The 27,634-nt window shown below is 34.8% G+C and overlaps 1 protein-coding gene across 8 annotated transcripts in view; it reads right to left on the reverse strand.

The window, feature by feature from the left end:
* ADAM22 (ADAM metallopeptidase domain 22) overlaps nucleotides 1-27,634 on the reverse strand; it is a 265,301-nt gene that overhangs the window by 50,488 nt on the left and 187,179 nt on the right. For all 8 annotated transcript variants that reach the window (XM_074266617.1, XM_074266620.1, XM_074266619.1 and 5 more), the window contains exons 9-20: nucleotides 26,633-26,707; nucleotides 22,791-22,862; nucleotides 21,811-21,977; nucleotides 20,421-20,505; nucleotides 18,639-18,729; nucleotides 17,207-17,258; nucleotides 15,084-15,183; nucleotides 10,819-10,890; nucleotides 10,521-10,613; nucleotides 5,707-5,787; nucleotides 1,439-1,489; nucleotides 881-944 (exon numbers count right to left, since the gene is read on the reverse strand). In XM_074266617.1, the coding sequence (XP_074122718.1) occupies nucleotides 881-944; nucleotides 1,439-1,489; nucleotides 5,707-5,787; nucleotides 10,521-10,613; nucleotides 10,819-10,890; nucleotides 15,084-15,183; nucleotides 17,207-17,258; nucleotides 18,639-18,729; nucleotides 20,421-20,505; nucleotides 21,811-21,977; nucleotides 22,791-22,862; nucleotides 26,633-26,707 (1,003 nt within the window). The remainder of the gene's footprint in view (nucleotides 1-880; nucleotides 945-1,438; nucleotides 1,490-5,706; nucleotides 5,788-10,520; nucleotides 10,614-10,818; nucleotides 10,891-15,083; nucleotides 15,184-17,206; nucleotides 17,259-18,638; nucleotides 18,730-20,420; nucleotides 20,506-21,810; nucleotides 21,978-22,790; nucleotides 22,863-26,632; nucleotides 26,708-27,634) is intronic.

Consider the following 27,634-nt stretch of genomic DNA (forward strand, 5'->3'; position numbering starts at 1 on the left):
CCCACAAACATACTCATATATACCCATGTCTAGTCTAGAGAAGAGATTTAATGGGGATAGCTGAAGAGTTTTCTTTAATTGTATTAAAAAGGTGTCATATTAAAGACAGGGAGGACCCAGGACTGGTGGACATCCAGTCCAGCCTCCTCACTTTATGAATGAAGGAAAGAAAGCTCAGAGAAAGGAGCTGGGGATGACCTCTCTGAGGCAGAACATCCAGAATATGAATCCAGGTTCTCTGAGTCCAGTTCAATGCTTCCCACACTCTGGAGCATTCCTTCTCAGTCTGGGTCTTGGAGAAATTAAATAATGTCTCAGTGGTCACACAGGGAGTATCAGAGGCTCTCCACAATGATACCAGGAGAGCACCAGTTTTGGCAGGGCCCACTAAACCAGAAATGTTTGAGGTAAAGGTCAGGAAACAGATTGGTTTCTACCCTGGTCCCACCTGGCTAAGTACACTAACTCTCTGTAGAGGGTTAGTAATCTGGAGATGATCCTTTCTGGCCACAGTCAACTGACAGAAACTGTCTCTTCAAAGTGTGAAGGCTCGTCCTGGACAACAAAGCACTTAAGTACTTGCATTATGAACCCATAGGTTTTGTTTTTTGTTTTTTTTTTTTTTTTTTTTTTTATAATATTGAACTGTCTGGGAGAGCAAGTTAACACATAAAAGGAAACAAATTTGGCAATGAAGTGGATTCTGGGACAAATGATACAAAGGGGACTCCCCTTTCTGCAGCCTCCAGTTACAGCCTCTAGCACAGATTTTGAGAACTCTTCAGGACCTTCTCAAGAGGCACAGAGGGAACCTACTTGTTTAACCTATGTACCTCCAGACCTATCAGAAGCCCAAAGACCAGAAATTACATTTACTTACTTTGCCCCCAGATGTACTTGCACTGTCTGTCCCTGGTTTTACATCTTCCTCCAAAGCAAATGCCCTAAAACATAAAACATGAAAAAGATTGTGCAAAAATTCCCCACACATTTGGATATAGGGAGTAATTCAACAACCAAAGAAAATATAATAGAGAAAGATTTCTTTAGGAATATATAAGAGCTTGATATTCATCTCTAGGGTGGGGAAAAGGGAAGGAAAAAAATAAGAAAAAATATTTAGATATTAACTTTATTATATATTTAAAAGGAATTGTAAGTTGTACATAACAGATTTGCAGTTTCATGTGCAATCATCTTTTTTATTAAAATATTATAATATGTTATGGAAATTCTTGTTATATTTAATAAATTAAAATAAAATAAATAAAATAATATATAAGTGTATATGTATGTGTGTAGATAGATAAGAGATGGATTTTGTTCTTCAGAGTTGCTTGCAAAGAGTTTAAAATGATGTTGATATTTTGATGGATGTCAAAATTTCCTTCATTCTAGGGCACCCAAATAAATCAAATATCAGAATTGAGTGCCTTACCTGATAATGATCACATGAATAACCATCCATTTTATGGATATTTGGGGCACACTAGGGAAAAAAAAACACAATTATGTCATCACAATATAAGATAAGAAATTATAATTTGAAAAACAACCTTAAAATGCTTTAATTTAAAGGATGATGTGGTCAATAAAACAAAACTTTTGGATCAAAAGCAGTCCAACTGACTCCAAGTTGTGGCTTACCTGAGATTTTTTTTTGTTTTATTTTATTTTATTTTTGTATTATCAGTCCCTGTTATAATGGCCTGGCTTCTTCCTAAGTGTGTATTTTCTTTTTTTTTAAATTTTATAATTATAACTTTTTTTTTGACAGTACATATGCATGGGTGAGTTTTTACAACATTATCCCTTGCACTCCCTTCTCTTCTGAATTTTCCCCTCCTTCCCTCCACCCCCTCCCCTAGATGGCAGTCAGTCCCATACATGTTAAATGTGTTATAGTATATCCTAGATACAATATATGTGTGCAGAACCGAATTTCTTGTTGCACAGGAAGAATTGGATTCAGAGGTAAAAATAACCTGGGAAGAAAAAAAATGCAAACAGTTTACACTCATTTCCCAGTGTTCCTTCTCTGGGTGTAGCTGATTCTGTCCATCATTGATTAACTGGAAGTGAGTTGGATCTTCTTTATGTTGAAGATATCCATTTCCATCAGAATATATCTTCATACAGTATTGTTGTTGAAGTGTATAGTGATCTTGTGCTCATTTCACTCAGCCACAGTTCATGTAAGTCTCTCCAAGCCTCTCTGAATTCATCCTGTTGGTCATTTCTTACAGAGCAATAATATTCCATAACCTTCATATACCATAATTTACCCAGCCATTCTCCAATTGATGGGCATCCATTCATTTTCCAGTTTCTAGCCACTACAAAAAAGGCTGCCACAAACATTTTGGCACATACAGGTCCCTTTCCATTCTTTAGTATTTCTTTGGGATATAAGCCCAATAACAGCAATGTTGGGTCAAAGGGTATGCACAGTTTGATAACTTTTTGGGCATAGTTCCAAATTGCTCTCCAGAATGGCCGGATTCTTTCACAACTCCACCAACAATGTATTAGTGTCCCAGTTTTCCCACATCCCCTCCAACATTCATCATTATTTGTTCTTGTCATCTTAGCCAATCTGACAGGTGTGTAGTGGTATCTCAGAGTTGTCTTAATTTGTATTTCTCTGATCAATAGTGACATTCTTTCATATGAGTGGAAATAGTTTCAATTTCATCATCTGTTCATATCCCTTGACCATTTATCAATTGGAAAATGGCTTGATTTCTTATAAAGTAGAGTCAGTTCTCTGTATATTTTGGAAATGAGGCATTTATCAGAACCTTTAACTGTAAAAATGTTTTCCCAATTTATTACTTCCCTCTTAATCTTGTTTGCATTAGTTATGTTTGTACAAAAGCTTTTTTAATTTGATGTAATCAAAATCCTCTATTTTGTGATCATTAATGATCTCCAGTTCTCCTTTGGTCACAAATTCTTTCCTCCTCCACAAGTCTGAGAGGTAAACTATCCTATGTTCCTCTAATTTATTTATGATCTCATTCTTTATGCCTAAATCATGGATGCATTTTGATCTTATCTTAGTATGTAGTGTTAAGTGTGGATTCATGTCACCTGAGATTTTTAACAAAAAAAGTTTTTACTTAGCCAGTTAACACATATAAACTGATAAGGTAGTAGGACTTAATCATGTATCCAATCCTACCATAATATAAATGATAGAGCTAGGTCACGTGCCAGAGAGCTTGAATCAATTAGTAATTGTAATTGCAGCTATATTTAATTAATGACACAATTCTATCTACACAGTCTATAAATATATGGATTTCCCATCATGTGGGGCACGACAGAAAAATATGGCTGCCCAAGATATAAGAGGTGGGTAAAATGGTCACTACCACTGTGAACTTAAATTAGGAGTTCTAACCTGCTTGGGTGGCAAGGGCTCAGGGCAATCTGGTAAAGCCCCTGAACCCCTTTTCAGAAGAAAGATTTTAAATGCATATAGTATTTGTTTTTATAAAGCAAACCAAAGCTTAGAAAAAATAAAGCTACAAATTTTTCTAAGTTCATAAATTCCCTGAAATCTCTCCATGTAGCCCTTAGGAATCTATGGATTCCAAGTTGAGAACTCCTGACTTTAAGCCTTTGATGATATGTGATAAGGGAGATAATAGTAAAACCAATCTTTTAAAATTCCAATCACTTTATCAGATGACCCTGAAAACAAGGGCAAAGCACATCAGACACACATCATTGGGCTTGGAGGGCACTGACAGCTGGCAGTATCTAGCCACATGTGGGGCCCAATGTAAGGACCCCTGGCCATGATGGAAGCAGCATATGCATCCAAACAACTAGCAAAAAGAGAAGGATGGAGCAAGAGTTCCCTTTTTACAGTTATGGGATTTATGGCAGTCTCTCCAAGTGTAATCAATCAACAATCCAATCAGTAGGTATTCATTAGGGAGGCTTGCATGTTGTCCTGCCACTCTACACATTCATGTATCCAATACCTACCCATTCACCCATCCATCCATCCATTCATTCATCTTTATGTGTATATGTATATATGTGTCTATATGGATACATATATACATCAACATAATCAATTTAATTTTAATTATTTTGCATTATTATATAAATATAAAACATTATTATAAGTACATCAAGTGCATAATTATTATAAGTACATTATTACATGTAAATATAAATTTACAGAGAGGGAAAAAGAGAGAATTGGAGAGACACATAGAGAGGAGATACAGAGAGAAAAACAGTTTAAATTTTGTCCTCATTTTCAGGGTCATGAATATATCCAGTGGAACTTAATACCAACTGTTTTACTCTTTACCTTCTGAGACTTACTAAGTGTATCATTAATGGATTTAGGTGACTTGGGAAGATCATATCTCATGTCAGATGTAACCTTCTGCATAAGGTGTTTTCTGAACCCTGCTGCTGTTAATACCTGCCCAGATCCCTGTCAAAAGTACTCTATTTTTCATATGACTATATAAAAGTATATGTTATCTTCCCTGATAGAACATCAGCTCCTTTAGAGTAGGAGAAATTCCTTTTTTGTCTTTATATTCCCCAGGACCTAGTACTAATAGGTATTTAATACATTTTTATTTATTTGCAAAAGGAAAATACTATTTCAAAGTTTTTTTTCAGGGTGTAATCTGTTACACAAAATAGAAAAATAGTAAATAAATGCCCAAGAAAATTTTACAGATACACATCTTGGAAATAATATTAATTAGGAAAAACATTTAATCTTAATCTCTTAGGATGTCATATCCCTTAATAATAAACATCTTTAAATGACTTAAGTAAATATAATATTACTAAATGCCTGTTTCCTCAAGCAAAGACTCTGGCCATGATGAAATTTATAGATTTATCTGGATAAATTATTCCAGTCTGTCTCTGAGTTATTTAAAATTCAAGATCAGCTAATAAATGAGCTTTATCAGAAGAAACCATGTTAAAATCAATGTCAAGAGAAAGGAACACCTCTTTAGACCAGAGGTGTTTTATGAAAATATATCTATCTTCTGTAGACCTCCACTCTAAAAGATTATGAGACAAAACATAGTCCTTTTTATTTCTTCCCTCATCAAGGATATGTAAGTAAATCCATGGGCATACTTTTTTTTTTGCTTTCAAAAGCCACTTTAAATCATGAATATAGGCTTAGTTTTGCAACTAAACTTTCAGGCACTTTCTCCTCTTGCCTGGGCTGTGAGCTGAAACCAAGACTGCTGAGGAATGACTAAAAATAGATGGAATTAGGTGTCATACAGGAGAGGAATATGAGAGTCTCCTTCGTTTACATTTTTCAGGGGGATCAATACCATGAACGTAACCACAAAAGACCTTTTCTAGGTGCCACTTTTTTCTGTTCCCTTCCTTCCTTCCTTCCTTCCTTCCTTCCTTCCTTCCTTCCTTCCTTCCTTCCTTCCTTCCTTCCTTCCTTCCTTCCTTCCTTCCTTCCTTCCTTCCTTCCTTCCTTCCTTCCTTCCTTCCTTCCTTCCTTCTTTCCTTCCTTCTTTCCTTTCTTCTTTCCTTCCTTCCTTCCCTCCTTCCTTCCCTCCCTCCCTCCTTCCCTCCTTTCTTCCCTCCTTCCCTCCTTCTTTCCTTCTACTTCCTTTCTCTTTCTCATTTTTTCTCTCCTTCCCCCCCACCTCAGATTTGGAGAAAGTTATATTTATGAAAAATTACCTGGCTGGAGTTTCCTGTACAAGTTTCTTCAATATCACAGTCATTCACTGCTTCCCGACATAGAGTTCCCATAGGTTGAAACTAAAAAAAGTTAAAAAGAAAAGAGAAAAGGCTGAAAACCCCTGAAAACATTAAATGCAAAATAATGGTCGAACGGTTAAACAGCTTTATATCAAATACCAAAATGGAGATGCCTTAATTACTCTTTGGAGACAAGTACTTTTTGCTATTACTATGAATCTCTGTGAAACTTAGAGAATTTTAGGGAAGATACTGTTATAATTTTCTTTAGAAGAATTTTCTTATTATTATTCTATAAGAAATGAGGAGCAGAAAAGCCTGGAAAGACTTACATGAACTGATGCTGAGTGAAGTGAGCAGAATGAAGAGAACATAGTACACAGTAACAAGAAGATTGTGTGATGATCAACTGTGATGGACTTGGCTCTTTTCAACAATGCAGTGACACAAGACAGTCAGGAATGGAAAATGCTATTCCATCCAGAGGAGAGAACTAAGGAGACTGAATGTGGACCAAAGCATGGTGTTTTCACCTTTTTGTTGTTGTTTCTTTGCTTGTTTTTTTTCTTGTAGTTTTTTTTCCTCTTTGACCTGATTTTTCTTGTACAACATAACAAATATGGAAATATGTTTAAAAGAATTGCACATATTTTACTTATATTGGATTGCTTGCTGCCTTGGGGAAGGGTGAGCTAAGGGAGGGAGAGAGAAAAATTTGGTACACAAAGTTTTAAAAAAATGAATGTTGAAAATTACCTTTAGATTTATTTGGAAAAAATACTATTGAAAAAATATTAAGGAATTTTCTTTGTTCTTTATGAGATATTTTAGATATTTTATGTGTTTATACCTGTAACTAAGAATTCAAGCATTTCAGAGGGATCTAATGGTCAAGGGTTGTCCATAGTTTGGCCATGGATACAATTAGAGAGGTATATACATATAAGGGTTGAATGCAAGGCCTGGTGTCATGAATAACTGTATTCAAATCTATTCTCAGGCACTAGAGGATCATCAGGTTACTTAAATCTGTTTATCTCAGTTTTCTCAGTTTATAAATGGGAATAATAACAGTACTTATTTCCAAGAGCTGTTGTGAAAATCAAATGAGATATTTGTAAAATAGTCAGCACAGAGTGCCTGGTACATAGTAGGCACTTAATTCTCTTCTCTTCTAGGAACCTCATTTTCTAAAGGAAATTCACAAACTGGAAAGTATACAGAGTAAAGTGAAGCAATGTCCATCAACTAGGAGTAATTGAAGTACCTGGGGAATTTTAGCCTAGAGAAGACTTACAGGGTACATGTTAGCTATCTTGAAGTATCTTACAGAGATATCCAAGAAAAGAGGACTTTTATTTACTTTCCTTGGCTCAAACACAGAACTAAGTGGATGAACCAAGTGGAAGAACTAAATGCCAGTGGATGGAAATCATAAAGAGGCTAACTCCCGTTCAAAATAAGAGCTGTCTACAAGTATAGAAGTAAAGTCTTCAAGTAGAGGCTGAATAACCAACCATTTGTTGGGAATGTAGGGGAGAAGAATTCTGTTTTAATTATAGATTAGATTTGGGTGATGAGTTTCTTCCAACTCTGAGATTTCATTTAATATAGAACCCAGGTTTAAGACTTTGCTCTAATATTTACTAGTGACCCTGGGCAAAGCTACTGAGCTTCCTTACCTGAAAAATAGGAACAATTTTAATGGAAGAGAGAATAAGAACTTATATAGTGACTATCATGTGCCAGGCTCCTTGCTAAAAGTCGTTTACAAATATTCTCTCCTTTGATTGTTACAACAACTCTTAAAGGTAGATGTTATGATTACCTCAATTTTACAGTTGAGGAAACTGAGATAAACAAGGTTAAGCTATATGCTTAATCAGTATTGTCTGAGGCCATGTTTAAACTCAGGCTGTCTTGAGTTCAGATTTGGTGCTCCATCCATTGCCCTGGTAGTTGTCTCCTCAAATATTACTTGTAAACCTAAAACTGCTATATAAAATGACCTCCAGACATTCACATAAGCTGTCTTCCATGACTGGAATATAAGTTGGTTCATCTTCCCTCATAGAATCCTCATTTCCTTTCAAGGCTCATTTAGGTAAAGGCTATCCTAATCAGCTCAGTTCTTAATGCTTTCTTCTCTCTCTATGCATACAGACATGTTCATAGGCTCTAAATATAGAAGGAATCTCAGAGGCAATCTAGTTTGATCCCATCACTTTACAGTTGGGGAAACTGAGTCCCAGAAAGTTTAAGTGCCTTGGCTAATATCATACAGTAATCATCAAAAATGAAATTTGAATACAGATCTTCTGACTTTAAATCTAGTGGTTTTTTCCCCCCTCTACCACACTATCTCCTATAAAGCTCTTGTTTGCTGACAATAGAGTGTGGAGCCAGCTGTGACCTTATTACATTTTAAAAGACATTTTGTAATAGGCTTTTATTGGAGAGTTATAGTTATTCCCATTTGGTGTATTTTTTTTTGTTTTCTGTTGCTCTTGAGTGGAAATGATTTTATCACTAAAACTACAATTCTGTAAACCAAAGAAGCGAATTTTAAAAACAATAAACAGCTGGTAAAAATGAAGTAATAGGGCCTAGATCATATAGTGAAAAAGAAATCAAGCCCAAGATAGTCCCCAGCTTCCTGGGTCTTGTTCAGTGATGTACTGATAATTATACGAGATCTACAGTCTCTAAAAATACATTAATGGCCATATTTCTGTGTTTCTATCTCCTTCACACAATTGGAAGAACCCTTAGAGGGCATGCGAAAGGACCTGAAAATCTCTGATGTCTTGTTAACTGACAAAATGGCTATTATTATCTATTAGTCCTAAAAATTTGCCTAAAGGGATGCCTCAAAGTATGAATTCAAAGATTATCCTAGTCTCAGCCCTCCACTAATTCAATCAACACTTATTTATTAAATGACCTCCAATGTAGACTACTTGGCATCAGGTTCTGCAGCAAGATAGAAAAGAAGAAAAACCACAAACTAGTTCATAATTTCAGAAGAATGAGGACAAGGATGCAGGGGAAAGCAAATTAACTTTAGTAAGAGGCTTCAGGGAGCAGAATGGTGATTAAGGAAGTGGTAAGGACTCAAATTTGTAAGGTTTGCCCTCACGAAGCTTACATTTTCCTGAGGAATATAACATGAAAACAAGCAAAAGCTTGAGATGATTTGGCATCTGGAAAGGAGTAAAAAATATTTTTCTAATGCAGGTTGAGCAACTATTCCCTTATGATTTGAACCCAGATCCCTAAATTTGCTAAGGACTAAATCTGTAAGCTTTTCTTTCCTGATTATTCATATTCACATCTGCCTTAAACTTCTTAGAGTTTCAAAGCACTTTCTCTTATTTAGCACTTTATCATATATTACCTTGCACTGCTATTTGCCCATTTTATGTGTTTTTCTTCTCTCCCCAGGGAAACTGAAAGCCCCCTAAGTACCAAGGCCCATTTCTCCAATCTCTTTAGGATATATATATATATATATATATATATATATATATATATATATATATATATATATATATATATATATATTTTTTTTTTTACGTTTTGTTGTCAGGGACTTTGAAACTATTTTATCATGAAAAGAGCAATTATCATCAATCAAAGAAGTGAATAAAATAAACCTCCAAAATGTACTTTGCAGATAGGCAGATAATTTAGAAGATGAAAGTTACTCTGCCCAGACCACTTAGCTCCCAAAATGAAAGGATGAGAAAAATTTCACTGTTAATTTTTTTTTTTTGTAAAAAGTCTAGTGGAAAAGGCTTGAATTTGGAGTATAAAGAACTGGTCTGAAATGAATTCTTCTACATCCTGTGCTTTTGGTTAGATTATTTGAAAACTCTAGGCTTTAGTTTCCTTATTTGCAAAATAAAAAATTTGGAGTTGGTGATCTCTAAAATTCAACTCTAAATTTTGCATTTAATCATATGTTTTAAACTTCTTTTTCTCCCTTTCATTTTATCTAAAATAGGGTAGAAATCATAAAGAAACTTAAGAAAAATACTGATGATATATAGCTCCTAGGGAGAATGTAGCAATTTCTGAGAAACTCTAAGGCTAGCATACAATAAGGCCAATGCCATAAAATTCAATGATGGGAGCTGTTCCACCTCTATTCAAAACTCTTCAAGAAACCATAGAATCCATGGGTTCAATCTCACTCCTACCACTGCTCATTTGTACCTTTAAGTCATAAACCTAGCATATCAGTGACTTGAACCTGACCTTTGTTTCTCTTTTCTATAAAATTATTTTCTTGCTTCTGGCTCTTTGCTAAATTCCTTCAATTCCCTTAACTGACAAATTAAGTTTGTGAATTCTTTTGCCATACCCACAACACTGATCTGGAGACCCTAATATCATTGGGGTGTCTTCCACCTCAACAATACCTTATAAAAGGACAATCACAGGTTCATAATTATAAACATGGAGGAATCCTTCAAGGCCATTTCAATCAAGACCCTTATCTCTCTTCTCTCTGAGGAGATGAGAAGTTAAATAACTTGCTGTAATCAAAAAGAGAAGTTAGCAATAAAATTTGGATCTGGAAATAGATTCCAAAAGAAGGGAAAGGAGAAAAAGAGGGAAGGAATAAAGGTTAGATGAATATTTGCTTCCATTAATGTACAGTAGTGAAATAAGGAAAATATTCAAACAATATGTCCACTCTCCATACTGAATACTATTTCCATCTTCTTCAAGATCTGGAATGAATTAGTCACCTCTTGTCAATAGACTAAGATCTAGGATTCTAGTACCTTGCACTTTTTACAGCAAAGACCATCACTGCATTGGGAGTCTTCTGTCAAAGTGCACTTCTTACAGCAATCTGCTCCTTCCCGGGCACACTCCTAAGAAAGATAAATATTTGAAAAGACAGGAGTCTCATTCCTCAATTAAATTGACTCTATTTCTCCCTCTCAAAGTATAATCTTTCCATGAGTAATCCAAACTGTTTCTCTGCGCATAGCTATACTAAGCATTCTCTGTGCTTTTACTATCCTAGTGTGAGAGGCATAGGATTTCAGGGGCATTTGGCCATCACCAAGTACTTACTGCAAGGGTGCCACAGTCACACTCTTCTCCAGTCTCGATGAAGCCATTGCCACATTCAGGAGGATCTAGTAACTGTGGAGGGAAACCCAAATATTAAAAATCTCACAGGATTCAGGGGAAGATGATATTCAAACACAGTCATAAAGTCTGTGGCTTTGGCACAGAGGGAGTCTGTCAAGGACACACATAAGTACTCAAAGTACATTACTTTTTTTTTTTTTCAAGTGAAAGTGCAATGGGAAAAGCACTTGATACAGAATCCAGGGTTTTAATCTTAGAGTTATCCCTTATAATCCATATGATCTTGGGCAAGTCACTTTAATTCTTAATGCTTTAATTTCATTCCCTATAAAATGAGGGAGCTTGATAGAATGAACTCCAAGGTCCTTTACATTTAATCCTATTAATTTAGAATCCAGAATAAAGTATTTCTGCTTTCAATTCAGTTGTAGTCATATGTCTTTAGGTGAGACAGAAGTATGCAACCAAGTAGATTTGTTCATCTGAATTAGATGGTATAATTATTGACTTAAATTACACTGAATTAATACTTGGAATTATCCCCAGCCATGTCATTACAAATTTCAATTCTAAATAGCTAAACATTTGTGATATTAATTTTTTTGTGATATTAATTTTTTTCTTCATTATTCAGAGGGTTTGCTTTACAAGTATAAAATTTCATAGAAACTATTCTTATTCTCCTAAAGTTCCTCCTTTATATTCTTATACTCTGTGGATAGATTAAGAAACTTCCAGTAACTTAACTTTGCATAGATTTATATTTCTTATTTGCCTGAGACCAGTTGCAACTTTTGTCCAGTAGGTATTTACAATATATAACAATAACTGAGATGCTGACATTCATATAGTATCTTAATATTTGCAAAGTGCTTTACATGTACTTGAACCCTCATAACATTCCTGTAAACATTATAGGCATTATCATCCCCATTTTACAAAGGAAGAAACTGAAGCTCAGAGAGATGAAGTAATTCTTGTTGACAAAGAGTTAGAACACAAATCTTTATTGCCATCAATCAATAATCATTTAAAAATGTATTTTGCATTTGATGATGAAAATGAAATTGTCCCTATCTCAAAAGTAAGTTAAGGTCTATTAAAGGAACTAAGACATGTATGTGTATTTGTGTATGTATATACATACACCCCTTATATATTTACATATATATATATATATATATATATATATATATATATATATATATACACACATTTTATTAATTTAATGAACTCTCATGAAACTCCCTTTACTAGTACACTAGATAGATCACTATCTTCTCTACTACTTAGATTCTTAATTTCCTGGGTCACTTGCCTAGGAGAACAAAATCAGTTTAGATTAGAATTATGCTAAAATTCTTTGTACTGCAGATAGAAATACCAAGAATGAAACAAATCTTACTCTCAAATAGTTTAAATTCCATCCAGTCCATCATACTACCATACTAATTCTGCCATTATTATTTTGTTATTGAAAATACTCGCTACTTTTACTCTGTTGACCATATTTTATTTTCTTTGACAAGGAGGTAAGAAGAAAAGTTGATGAATAATACATTTTTGTAATTAATTTTTTTTTACTTCCAGCAATACAACCCACACTAGAAAGACAACAGGCATTCAAACGAACATATGATCTTTCATGACTGCCCAAATCTAAAACTCTTGCACCCAGAGATCCCATTCCCAGTCCTGCCTTCACAAATAAAGTAATTGTTCTTTATTTTTCACTCCAGGTTGAAAGTGACCCTCATAAGTAAGGCAGCTTTGAAAACCTGAAGTGGCAAGTGATGCAGATGAAAGATACATTTGTTCACTTGTTTTGGACTCAGGACAAAAGCTATTTCAGTAAAAAGCCCTCAGTCTCTTTTCAATGTTAAAAGCAGCAGTGGTTTCCTTTCATTATATTCCCTCACCTCCCTGAGGTTTTTGAAAGGGCTGGCTGTTCTGTAATCCAGTGGGATACAATTTTAAAATTCCCTAGCATGGGATAAGGAATAAAAGAAGAAATGATTACTAGGCAGTTCCACATACTGCTATAGAGGCTGATAATCTAATTCACACAATTAACTGGGACAAAGCATTCTCTTTTACTTTAACATGTAAATGTATCCAAAATGCCTGATGAGAATAACTGGAACCACTTTCCCCTCTAATCAGTGACCACAGAATTTAATAAGCTATAGCTAAGTACATGGTACAGAAGGTTTTTTTCCTTCAAGAAATTTTGATTTCTTAATAAGAAAAATGGGTTTTGACAATGTAAAGTACTTGTAAAGCAGAGCAAGGATAATAACAGAGTTTGGAGGATATGTCAACACCTACCCTGCAAGCAGGCAAAGTTCAAATCTGTTTATTAGGCACCAGGAAAAACCTTGGCTGTAGAAGCAAATGAGAAAGCACACACACACACACACACACACACACACACACACACACTCACGCACATGCATATGTTGAAATAAAATGCTTACTTTTAGATCAAGGAGAAAACTTGATATATCTGAATATGGATGTACTTGACCTCTGATCTGAGATTCTACTGTGTCCCTTTGCCTGAGTCTTATGTTTGATTCTCCTCACAGAATTCATTTCATTTGTATATTTTAAAATAAAAATATTAAATACCACATGTTTTGAAAAACATACACACATACATACTAGAAAGCATCTGAAAATGAAAGTTGAGGGAAGCTTGCTTTTCTGACTTGAATCTATGTTAGTATTTGTCCATATAAAATCAAGATGGAAAGTTTTCAGAAAGTGAACCTTCTTGCTATAAGCTAGGATGGAGATTCTTAGTTCTGGTTACAAAGTTCAGCTCGCTATAACAGTTATCATGGTGTTTTCTGTGGATTTAATCCCATCTCTGGTCCAAGGTTTTGGCCCCTTTTCAGAAACCTCACCTAAGCTTATGGAGAAGATTCCATACTTTCCATTCTTATTCTCCCAAATTTAGGCTATAAGTTGTTATGGAACAGAACTCTGAACTTGAAACAAAGGATTCTTACAAGGTACTAAGTCAGTGGAATTGATAGAGACATAGCTACCTAATTTAGCATGGTTCAGTATGATTGATTTAGTCCTACAAGGAGATGTTATGGGACAGGACTTGAAAAAAGATACTGAGTGGAATTGAGGAGACAATGATTAAATCTAATTTAGCATTGATTGAATCCTACAACAAACAATGGTTTCTGGTGATATAATAATTGGTGTGTGCTCAGTGGGGACATATAAGCTAGAAACTCTCAGGACCAGAAAGGACAAGTGCACTAGAAGCTCTCAGAGGCTGAGATAGATTCATTCCATCATCCACCTTTGTGGTGGCTGCAGGCTGAAGTACAAACCTTTGGAGTTGGGGAGATTTGGATGCCAGAGAAGGCAGGCAGGAGCTCAAGCTCTCAGAACCAAGGAGAGAGAGAGGCCTCCAGAAAACTAGCTGAGCCCCAAGTAAAGTAGATAAGACTTTGAAGGAGACAATAAAGGATTTGGACTTTAACCCTTAGCTGCATTTGTGGTGATTACTGAACTGAAACAAAGGCTGCCTCCAGAGAGCCCAAAAAAACCTCAACAGAGAACATTACATTTTAGAGAGAACATTACAATAAGTGAAATCATGATTATTTGCCCCCAAATTATCAAAATTCTTTAAGGCTACTAAGTTACCAAGCAAGTGCTAAGATAAATTGGTAGAAGGACTTTCCTCATAAAGAATTTCCTATACCAGTAAAATCCAACTGAAAACATCACCACTAACAACAACAAATAAACAGCACTGGGAGTTCAGGTTTTCTCCTTTTTTCAATTTTTAATCATATAGATTAAATGTATATACTTAAATATAAAGATATCTAATATAGATAGATAAGTAAATACAGAGAACACAGATGCAACACCAAACTCTGGAGTTCCTACTACCTTCAGAGTCATATTCCTGGGCCTTCTACATGCATTTACATCCAATCAAATCTTTGGTCCATCCCCTTACATTTGTGAACCTTTCCCAGGTTCTATCTCTTTTCTTCACATCATTGTAAATCCAGATCCAGGAAAGGTAGATCCAAATTTACACTAGTGTTTCACCTTGTCTAGACAATGAGGATTACTGACTCGACAAGAAATCTTTTATTTATGGAGTCTTATGTCTTTGGAATATATGTTTCTGAAGCTATAAAAGAACAGAAAATAAATGGCCTCTGTTTAGAATTGCACTCTGTAAGGGGAACTCATTTTATTACCTTTGATGGTTTATTGAAGAGACAAGCACCACCTCCATTCTTTAAGAAGTCATGATATTCATCAACATTGCACTGGGAGAACTTTTTAGGGAGGTAATAGCTAGAAAGAAAAAAAGAAAAATCAGTAGTTGGACCCCTTTGGTTTCTCTTGCTGGTGATTATTAGTGTGTACATTCCCCTTAAAAGTGGAAGAAAAAGACAATTCCCACTCATTCACAAGATATTTATTCAAGCTATATAAGTTATATTTGGATGAAAAAAGTAGCTTAATGTTTCTTAATGGTTTATATGAAAATCAAATGTACTTCAGCAGAATCACCCCCTCACACGCACCTCTAACTAAAGAAAATGGCTCGTCTATTGCAGAGCAATGTCTCCTGAAAATTGGTATTATTTGATAGATACTTATAATCAAAACACCAAGACTAATTCTCATCTCTCTACATTTCCAAATTTCTAGACGCTCTTACATGCTTATAATGTGGATATTATAATTTCTAGACTCTCTTACATGCTGACAGTGTGGCTATTATCACATTTGCCTTTTAAAAACAAATGCATTCTACTTTCCATCTCCATCCCAAGGCTATTTCTTCACATCTGAAATGCACTTCCTCCTTTTAATTCCTAAGTATTCTTTAACACTTAGCAACCAGAATTTCCCTAGTGATCAGTCCTCTCTCACACCTCAAATATGACCCTGTGTACATTTATCTAGAGCAGTTAGATTGTGCTGAGAGCACTGGACCTGCAATCAGAAAGAATTGTTGAAGTTCAAAACTGGCTTCAAGAACTTACTATCTGTGTGAGCCTGGACAAGTCACTTAACCCTATTTGCCACAATTTCTTCAACTGTAAAATAAGCTGGAGAAGAGAATGGAAAACCACTTTAGCATCCTTCTCCATTTCTCTAAATAGATTAAAACATATAAGAATAGGGACTGACTTACTGCCACTCCCTAGAGTGTATTAATGTGCTCCCACATTTGGCAGATTATCACTAAACTTTTCTGGATTAGAATTGAATTTTTTGTTAGCTATTCTAGTGGAGAAAATCAATATATGCAAGAAAAATACAAAGTAAATAAAAAAGAAATTAAAAACAAAGTTATTAGGGGAAGACACTGGAAGCTAGGAGCCTTAGAAAAGACTTTATTTAGAAGGTGTGGTTTGAGCAGCATCTTGAAGGAAGTGAGGGATTCCAGGCGGCAGAGAATAGAAAGGATGACATCCTGGATAAAGATATTGAGAAGGGAGATGACGGACCTTTTGTGAAGAGCAGAAAGAAGGCTAGTATGATGGGACTAGTAAGTGGAGGAAGGAGGATAATTTATAATGATACTGGAAAAATAGCTTGCAGTCAAAGTAGCATAGGGTTAAAAAATAAAGCATTCTACATTTTATACTGGAGAAAAATGGGGGAACTATCAGAGTTGCTTGAAGAAAAATATGACAGTTAAATGTAGGTTTAAAGAAAATACCTTTGGTACCAATAGGAAGCATGGATTGGAATGAGGAAGAGTATGAGTTAGAGAGATTAACAGAAACACAATTGCCATAGTCAGGTAAGAGATGACGAGAGCCTTAACTATGATGGTGATGGTAATATGAGTAGAGAGGAGTTGGAATAGACAAATATCATGGAGATAGAAATGGTAGCATTTGATAACTGAATACAAATTATGAATAAATAAAATGGGGAGCCAAGAATGACTAGGGGGTTACAGACTTGAGTGACTGGAAAAACAGTGATGTCCTTGACAGAAAGAGGAAAGTATGACAGAGGGATAGCTTTGGAAAAAAAGATAGCAAGTTGTTTTGGATATGTTAAGTTTGAGATGTCTCTGAGACAATGTGGTATGAAATGGGCAGTCTGGCAATATGGGACTGAAGTTCAGTAAAGTGCCTAGAGCTGGATTAGAGATCATGGAATTATCTCCATAGAGATAATAAGTTCAATATTGATTTTTCCATAAATACTTATGGTGAGACTTTCTGTCTGGAGTTATCCTAATTTTGGTCAGTAAGTTCATAATTCTGAGTAGTAAAGTCTACCTATCTAAGGAATATTTCATTATTTTCTTATTACTAAAATGTGAAAGTATAAAAAGCAAAGCACTTACCCCGTGTCTCCCATTATGCATCCAGACCATGTGTCTTCACACTTACACTCACCTAAGAAAAACATAAAAATGCATTTCAAGTAAATATATTATGAGTTTTCTATTTTAAAAACAGATCTTTAGCTAATTCTCATTCCTCAAAGTATCTTTTGAAAAGCACTATCTGTTACTTCTTTTTGAAAACAGGCCTAACTTATAAACAACATAAGGCATTCCCTTTCCTCAAAAATACTTCCACATTTCCAATACTCTACACATCAATTTACTAAAATATGGTATTGGAAATTTTTATGATTCCATCTTTTTCCTCAGTCTTCACTTTTGTCAGTTTACAATAACCAAAGCAAGCATTCATTCAGAATGTCCAATTGAAATCTTTTTTTCCCCAAAAATTTAAATTCCCAACAAAATTTATTAAACAAAAATAAAATACTGCTAGAGGGATCATCTTCACAATAACATAATGATATTAGAATTATGCATGGGGGTGGGGAGTAGGAATGAGGGAGAGCATCCTTTGGTCTAAGGCAGAAAAGACTTATCCTAAATATAGATATGGCAAATTATGTTATAGCTACTAGTGAAACTGACTATTCATGGACAAAATTCAATTGAAGTGAACAGATAGATCTGACTTCTTGGAAGCTATTTATTAATCAAATTTTACTGGTTCCATAAACAATATTTAAAATAAGTAAAGAATCCATTAAGTTTTGAATTAAGTACTTAATGATTCCTTGTCTTCATATAGTTACATTTTAAATAGCTTTATAAATATAAATTCTTTTTGTAAGTATTACATATATCTCATGCCTTGATACTACATAGCTAGGGTTTTCCATTCAATAGAAAAATAACAGCTTAACCTTAGTTTAGCCTTAAAGTTACCCCTATTTACTTCTACTATGAATTTTTAGCAGAGATTAGGAATAGGAACTAGATCTATGATTTCACTAGTAAAGAGAACTTCCAAATGAGGAAAATCCTTTTACCAATGCAGTTGACATCTTTACTGAAAATTATAGAGTTGTCTAGTTACTTGGAGGTCACATAGCCAATATGTATTTTTTTTTAAAAGGGATTTTAAACTCAGTTCTTTCTGGATTCAAGATTAGCTCTCTGTCTATGATTTTACTATCAATATAGTAGACATGTTTTTATTTTGCAAAATTTAAAAATTTAAATTTGATGTTATTTTACTTTTCATTTTATTTCACCAATATCACCAATATTAATTAATTACTCCTATTTTACAAAGGCCATGATCTCCTCCTGGATACTTACTTTGCTTTCAGGTGGGCAACTGAATTCCATTATTCCCTTTCCAAATTTAAGCTTATAAAAGTATCTTCCAAAGTTATAAGTAAAATGTTACTGATATATTGTATAAAAATATTGATATAAACTGATATACAAACTTTCTAAAACTTACCGCTTACTAATTTTCTTTTATCTGAGAAAATACCAAGATTATGTGCTAATGATTGGGCAAGAGTGACTGCCATTAAATCCGTTTTCCCAAACTGGAAAAAACAAAACAACAAAATGTGTAAAGTATTATTCTTATCAAATTGGACCAGAAAAAAAATCTCAGAACATAATCAAGCTTGAATAAATTTGAGGAATTTACTTCAGCACAGGCTCAACACATTCAGTTGGCAAAAAATATTGGACATTCAGAAAGAATTCAATTTAATGGGCATTTATTTTGCACCAACTATATGTCCAGCCCTGTGCTGAAGAAAACTGTCAGAAGTCATTTGTTTGATTGTGCTTTGATCTATTAGGGTTGGTAATTAAATCTAAAACTGAAGCCAAATGGCACTCATCTTTAACTGAAAATTCTGATTTTTCTACAAAAATACAATGGGACTCTTAGGCTGCTATAAGGTAGAAGTGAGTGGAGAAAACCTTCATGGGCCTCTTATCACTTGGGAAACTTTGAGACTTAAAATATCCCCTTCTTCCTTCCCTCCACCAAAAAACAAACAAACAAAAAAAGCCATTGCCTTCAAATGGAAATGCAATATAAAAAAGCTGGAGATTGAGAGAAGCATTAGGATTCATTCTTAACCAACAGAAAATAAAACATTCTTCAAATTGGGGGAGTGAATCACTTGACCTCCCAATGGTTCTAGAAGATCTAGAACATATTCTCTTAGCGCACTCATTTTAGCCTTTATTACCCTGAGAAATTGCCTTTGAGAATACTGATGGCAAGCCAGGAGTCAAGCTTTCCTTCAGAATTGACCAAATTCTCTGTCAGGAATTTAAAATTGAAAAGCTAGAGAGTAACAACAATCAGAGAATGAGTCAATTTTCTGCAAAAAATTTTGAGAAATAAACAAAGCTTTATTGAATGTAGATAAAACTAAGTTTCATATACTTTTTTTTTTTTTTACTATTCACTTCTTACATAATTTATAAAAATAGGCACCTATGTGGCTTTAGTGGCTAGACCATATGAGTAAAGAATACTTCAGTTCAAATTCCTCTACAGACATTTACTAACTGTGGGATCCTGGGCAAGTGATCCAACCTTTGTTTGACCTGTTTCCTAGCCTATTCAATGATGTAACAATAGCATAGTAAAATACCATGCTATTATATAACATAAAAAATATAATATTATTATATTACTATTTATTATTATATAATATATTATATTATTTTATGCCAGGGTTGTTGTGGGAATCAAATAAAATTGTATTTACAAAGCACTTAAAACATTAAATAATGAAGTAGAATTTTTTTCATAATAACTATTCATACATAGAATATGCACAATGCAAACAGAAATTGTTTTCAATAATGTTTCCCCATTCTGTCTTCTAGTCTTTGTAGTGATGATGTGTCTATGTCAATAAATCAAAGATCTATGAGTGCTAGAACTAATGGCCAGGACTAAAGAGTGCCAGGAGAAATGGCATCTGTAACTTTATGGATCAGCCTTAGAGAATTGTCTGAAATTTCAGAGAAGTTAATTCACTTGGCCAAGGTCAAACAGCTTATAACTGTCAGAAGCAGAATTTGAACCTAGCTTTTTTAAAACTCCAAATCTAGCTTTCTACCCACCACGCTACACCCCCTTTGACATTCTATACTAACAATGATAAACACAAATAACTTGATATCTGAAAGTTATGCACTATTCAGTAATTATGTTGAAAATGGTGGGGAACTTTTTGACTATTTTCCAGATGTGCACACCTACTTCATTCACTCCTCCTCCTTTCAGCAACGAGCAAATCCCACCAATATAAGCTGCCCCACTTCGGCTACTCTCAAATCGACTTCCCCTTTTAGAAAAGGAAAGAAACAAACAAAAAATTGCTTACTGTCCACAGTTTTACAGCACCTCAAAGTGTTAATTTACTCATTTATTGTCTCATGACAAGTCACCATTTCTAAACTGCATTAGCTTGTGAGAGATAAGGGTCTTTATGCATGCACACATAAAGCAACAAATCATTAGCTTGTGGATCAATTAATCTTCAATAGAAAAACACCTCCTAGAATTCTCTCCCTCACTTCCCCAAGGAATTCTTATTAGGCAATTTTAGATGATTTCTTAAAATTTCTACAGTGTCGCTTAGGTGATGGTGCACACTGATAATTCCAGGCAGATGCTAGTGGATGGCTTGAGTTTAGGAGTTCTGAGCTGCAATAGGACTAAAGCTAATCATGTATCTCAGAAAGCTTGGCACTAATATGGTACCCTTGGGAGCATGGCAGCCAACTGGCTACCTAATGAGGTGTGAAACAACTCGAGCCAAAAACAGAGTAGGTCAAAACTTCTATTACATTCAGTAGTGGGGTTAGTCCGTGAGTGACCACTGGTCTGGGTGAGATAGTGAAAATCAGTATCAAAATAAAAATGAATATATAAACAAATTAATTAATTAATTGACAAGTGAATGAATAAATATATAAGCAAAAATGAATAATAAAGTGAACAAATTAAATGACAATTACTAATTATCACAGATAAAATATGTTGATATTTCACTATCACAAAAAGAATTTCAGAAAATTAAGAAAAAATACAAAATGGATCTGCAGATAATGTGTTATTGGGTAGGAAGTTTCAAGTCCCAGAAAGTGAGCATGCTCAGGAAAACACTAGCCTGTGCTGCTTAAAAGATTCATGGAAGGTGCTCTAGACTATCCTTTCAGTACAAGAATATGTTTGGTAAAAATATGATGTTATACCAAGGAAATCCCATTCATGTGAAATTCTAGCTACAGGGAACACTGGAAAAATGAAAGCAAATAGATATTAAAGCATCATTCAATAAGCATTTATAAATGAACAAATATGTATTAGGAATTGTGATAAGTCATTTGGGATACAAACAAAAGCACACAGAAAAATGAAAGTCTGTTAAAAAAAATCTTGAAATTGAGACTTCAATTTACATGAAAAACAAGAGAATCCATGCATTTACGTCTGCCCATCTTTAAGACCCCCAAATAGCTTTGGGATAATTGTTCTTAATTATCTAATGATGGAAGGGAGCAAAAATAAGTCTCAATCACAGAGAGCGATGGATTCACAAGGGAATGGGAAAAAAAGCAGTAAAACAGGATGTGAAAGGACATACGAGAAAAGGTGGACAGCGTCGCTTTTCTCTTTGATAAAATCCTTCCGATATTTCATGAACTCACGGAGGGTCGTCAGCGGTTTTTCAGAAATGGTGAACTTGTTGTCAGCTGCCCAGGTTTCCATGGCAACCAACACTATCCTTGTCTTAAGTTGTTCCTTATAGATCTAGTATATTAATGAAATGAACATACAAGTTGTAAAATCAAAGGACATAGGAATAAATCTAGAGGAAGCCTGTTAGAAGTAGAAATTTTAAATAGTTGGTGTGGAGAGAGGGCTTTAGGAAAGACTACAAAATTCAGTAGACAAAGTTATCTTTTCTCTAATTTCCATATATTTCTCCCAAATAACTATAATCACATACCAGGGAATATAGTTAGGGATTCTGTTATGACATGATCTGACATTATTAATAAGGAACCAATTTGTATCCCTTTGCTAACATCTTAGGCAGAATGTAGGTCAGTCTAAAGCTTCCCTAAAACAATGAAGAATCCTAGGATAAATCATTTCTACCCAATGATGGCTGTTAAAAAACTCTGGAGAAACCATGGGTATATGAACCTTAGGTAAGCCAGTATAGCTGAAAGCACAAGAACCTGAGGTCCGGATATCAGCACCTATCTTGGGTTCATACATGGAGGGTACCTGGCTCTATCTTTGGATTATTTTATTTGAAGTCGCCCTTTAAGAAGGGAATCAATTCTGATCTTTATTCTGGGGAGGAATCTACAGAAGGGATTACAGACATAAACTCATCAAATTTGATTTCCTTTAAACTATCTTCCCAGACATAGATTTGGATTTAGAAAACCTATTATGTGGTTATCAGAAGCTTCAGGAAAACACATGACTTCATCTGAAATCTCCATCATCCACTTCAATTACAATATAAAAGGACAAGGTATATTATGTGGATCATTAGCAAGTGTGATTTGGAACTTATTGAGAATGGCATTTAATTGAATTTATACTTACTAAATCTGCCATATTCACCACGGATTTAGCGTAGGTATTTGTATGCATCACTGAGAGTCGATGTTTTTTAAACTGAAAATGAAAGAAAATAAGTGAAGAGTTTCTCAAGTCAAACATTGATATATTAAGATTTTGAAGGTACACTCAGAGAACATGAATATGATTAGAAAGTATGATAATAATGCAAGTTTTTTTAAAAAAGTAGATTTCTTGAAGACATTTTTTCCCCCAACAGAATAAAGATTTCTTGGACTACTGAGAAGTGGACACAAGGTCTATTTCAAGACACTAGTCCTACTTTTGCAAATGCGGGACTGTGGGTGAATCATTTTACCTCAATTTCCTCATCTATAAAAAGAGAGGATGATATGAAATGATCATTATCCTTCTATTTTCTAAGGTTCAGTAACAAATGTCTATGACTGAGACAGAAAGCTGATCTTAAGATACCAGAAATATCTCCTAGAAATCTTGGAGAACAATCACACAGTAGTAGTAGGAATAATCACTCATTTTTTCTTTTCTTTCTTTTTTTTTTTTTTTTTTGCTAAGGCAATTGGAATTAAGTGACTTGTCCAGGGTCACACAGCCAGGCAGTGTTAAGTATCTGAGGCCAAATTTGAATTCAGGTCCTCCTGATTTCAGGGATGGTGCTCTATCCACTGCACCACCTAGCTACCCCTCTAGTTTTTTTTTTAAGCATTTTTAAAGCAGCCAAAAGTTAAATCGTCTTTTATAATTATAATATCACAACAAAGAGAGGGATAATGTAGTGGATAGAGAGCTAGATTTGGAATGAAAACATGACGATACATCCTAGCCATGTAACCTTGGGCAAATTATTTAAACTCTCAGGTTCCAAGGAATTTCTCCAATTATATAAATTACATATACAATACATGACACATTATTGCATATAATATAAATTACAGATGAATTGCTAATCTGTGTTGATGAGAGTAGTTTGCACAAAAGGAGTTCATCATTTAAATGAAATCATAGGTCTAGAAAAAATAAATAAGATAAAATTCTTATCAAATCTACAGGAGGCAATGTGGGATCATAGAATGAGAGCTAGACTCTAAGCCAAAAAGACCTGGGTGTGAGCTCTGCCTCTGACACATATAGGCAAATCACTCAACTTCTTGGTATCCTAGGCAACTTTCTAAGATTAGAAAAAGCTGAGATGTCAACCTACATTGACAGAGTTTCCACATCTGGGTACTCCCCATACCAATACCATATACCAATAGTCTTCTAGTTTCTGAAGATATAAAGGTAAAAGTGAAAACAGTCCGGGCTCTCAGAGAACTTACTTTCTAAAGTGTATGTGTTGTGTATATGTGAGTACCCATGAGCGTGCTTGGGGCAGGAAAGAGAGAATGGAATAATGTGTGTGTGTGTAAACATTTATATATATTTATATACAATCCAAAAAAACATTTATGAAATGCCTACTATGTGCCAGGCACTGTGTTAAGTGCTAGGTATATAACTGACAAAAAGATAGGTAATCCCTGTCCTCAAGAAATTTATCATCTAAGGAGAAGAGACAACATGCAAAAAAGAAAAAGAATGGAGAGAAATGGAATTAAAATTAGACAAAGCTGTAGACTCAGAACAGAGTGAGATTAAAGGTCCAGCTTTTACCTTCTATAAAGAAGGCATTGGGAAGAGTTTAATACCCCATGTTCCAGCACTCCAATCAGCATGAAAAGAAGACTAATGCAGGCAATAATCAGTTGTGGGTATATATGTGTGTGTGTGTGTGTGTGTGTGTGTGTGTGTGTAGACACACATTCGAGAGGCATACAAAGAGAGAGAGGGAAGGAGAGAGAGTGGGGAAAGAAAACAAGGGAGGAAGAGAGGAAGGAAGAGAGAGAGAGAGAGAGGGGGGGGGCGGGAGGAAGGAGAGAGAAAGGTTCTATGAAGGCATTTGCTAGCAAAAAAAAATTACCTTTGACTCCAAAATTTTAATCCTTATTCTCACAGTGAATCAATACAATTGTACTTGAACTCACCAGGTAAAATTTAAAACTGTGGACATTTTAAAAATATTTCTTGAGAATTAAGCAAACTCGCCCTCAATCCTGTGTCCCTTTATTTTTCTGCAGTAGGATAGGAAGGAATGCTATGATTTCAAATCATCTCTAAACATTAACTTAGATGTCAGTATTCTAAGTCTGAAATCTTCTTACAATGAACCTAATACTGGTAGAACTGAGTGATGTCAATATAGATATTCTCATGAAAAACAACAACAACAACAAAAGACTAGAGGAAATTGCAACTAAATGGAAAGATGGCTCACAAGTTCTCCTGGGAGAAGCAAAATCATAATAAAAAAGACCACCATGAAGATAATTACAGCTTAAGCACCAACAGCTGTTGCAGAAAAAGTAAAGAAATATTTTTGAAGAATTTAATAAAGTCCTTCAAACCAGGCCAACATATGCTTTATGCCATGAAACTTCAATGTGAAGATGAGCACAGGGGAAGACAGTGAAAAGTATATTGGAAAATATGGCTCAGGTTTGAGAATCACTAGAGGCTAAATTCTTGTAAATACTCAGAAGCCTCTGGGGTATGTTAGAAATACTTCCAGAAGAAAGTCAGAAGATGCTGGATATGGCGAGCACCAAATATCAACACACATACACACTGAAAATGGACTATATTTTAACATATGGGAAATGATTGGTAACCGATGTGGCAGTCATTTCAGAAATAGCTGAATAAACAGTCAGAATAAAAGTTAAAGTCAATAGTAGATTTGGGGGGGGGGAAGAGTAAAGGTGAGAAGAAGATACCATATACAATAGCATTAAGTTCAACATACCTATTTAATTAAGTAATCAAGGTCAAATCATAGGAAAAAGACAAAGATACTTATATAATTCATCATTAATTCTGATAAAAGCTTAAACAATAGAAACAGCTGCCAAATGAAGAGGCCAAAAGAGTCTCCAAACCCCCTTAGCCAGCAAATACTTAATCTCATTACAGCATGATGGCAGTCAAGGGCAACATCAGAACATACACTCAGTTATAAAACACTACTGAGAAGAGTTGTGTAAAATCATAAGCAATATCACTTCACAAACCAGTGCATAGCAATGAAAGGAGACAAATCAACAGAAACTTTGACGAGACCCAACAGAGTAATAACCACTTAAATGGCAAATGTATCCAAAGATAAAAATATTAGCAAGAAAACAGAAAATAAGGACCAGACATGTCAACATTGCATTCCACATGTATTTTCATTTATGTTGAAAATGGAATCACCATATTTGGCCTAGTGTTGTTCAGTTGTTTTAGCAATATCTGATTCTTTGTGACACCATTTGGGGTTTCTTGGCAAAGCTACTAGAATGGTTTGTTATTTCTTTCTCCAGCCCATTTTACAGATGAGGAAACTGTGGAAAACAGGGTAAAGTGCCTTGTCTAGGTAGTGTCTAAACTAAGATTTGAATTCAAGAAAATAGCTCTTCCTGACTCTAGGTTCAGAGTTCTATCTATTTTGTCATATTGTTCCCCAATGAAAGTATACATGATAGGAACACATAGGCTTCAACTTATTTCCTACAATACTGTATATGCCAGAAACGACGTAAGGGATATCTTCAAAGAATTATCCAATCACAAAAGGAGGTGAGCTCAGTCATATGGCAAGAATGACAGATAACAGAGAGTTAACCCTTTAACAGAGGGTTACACACTGATTTTTTTAGCACCCTCTTTAATTACAATATACAAGACTTTATTTCTACCCTCACGAGAGTTGTGATTCATTTTTTCTCTAGAGCATGAATGAGTTTCAAACAAAGAATAAGTCCTACCATTAGATGATCATTCACTATCATCAGTTCAACATATTTTGTTTCTTCTTCTACATTGCGTGGATGCCGACGAAGCTGCAGAAACATTAAATAACAACAAATGTTAAATACCTACTATGGAGAGAACATTGAATCTGAAAGTAAATGAAGGCAGAAATTATGGTCTGAGAAGGGATGCAAGGTACCCACAAAAGTCACTCTAAAACCATTAGATTGGTGCTAAGTGGAGTAACTAAGTGGAGCCATAGAGGCCAGCCTAGAATATGTTCCCCAGTTCAAAACCCACCTAGACATTTACTAATTGTGTATTAACTCTGTTTGACTCAGTTTCCTTTTTGTAAAGATAAACTTATCTTTTGTAAAAGAGATGGAGAAGGAAATGGCAAATCACTCCAGTAGCTTAGCAAACCTGAATGTGTTTGCAGAAGAATTGGCTATGACTGAAAAACAACTGAGTGATCACAAGATACTAAGTGCACTAGACAAGAATAATCATAGTGCTCTAGTAAGGGAAGGACTGGAATGAACATCCAAGAAATCTTGGAAGGAATAGCATGGGAGCTGGGCTTTTGAAGTATAGCTGGGAATTCAGTGGGTGGAGAATGATGATCAAAGAGGGCAGGGCAGGTCTAAAGAGCAATATAAGTAGAGGCAGGAAAGTACAATTCAGGGTTAATAGTCCAACTACCCAGGTTCCTATCAATCAGTCCATTAATAAGCATTTAAACCAGGTATTAGGGATACAAAGAGTCTCTGCCCACAAGGAGGTTGTGTTCAAAGGAGAACAGTAATTTGCAGCAGAGAAAATAAGATGGCATCTTGCTGCAAAAGGTCTCAGATGCTAAGATAATAATTTATTTAACCCATTTTTCTAAATAAGCCTTGGAAAAATTACCTATAGAACAACATCAATTTGGGAGAAAAAAATAGGAACTGAAAATGTGGCTTTTTAGGGGGTTCTTTTTTACATGATTTTCTTCTACTTGGAGCAAAAGATTATGT

This window comes from Sminthopsis crassicaudata, chromosome 5 (assembly GCF_048593235.1).
Source record: "Sminthopsis crassicaudata isolate SCR6 chromosome 5, ASM4859323v1, whole genome shotgun sequence".
NCBI lineage: Eukaryota > Metazoa > Chordata > Mammalia > Dasyuromorphia > Dasyuridae > Sminthopsis > Sminthopsis crassicaudata.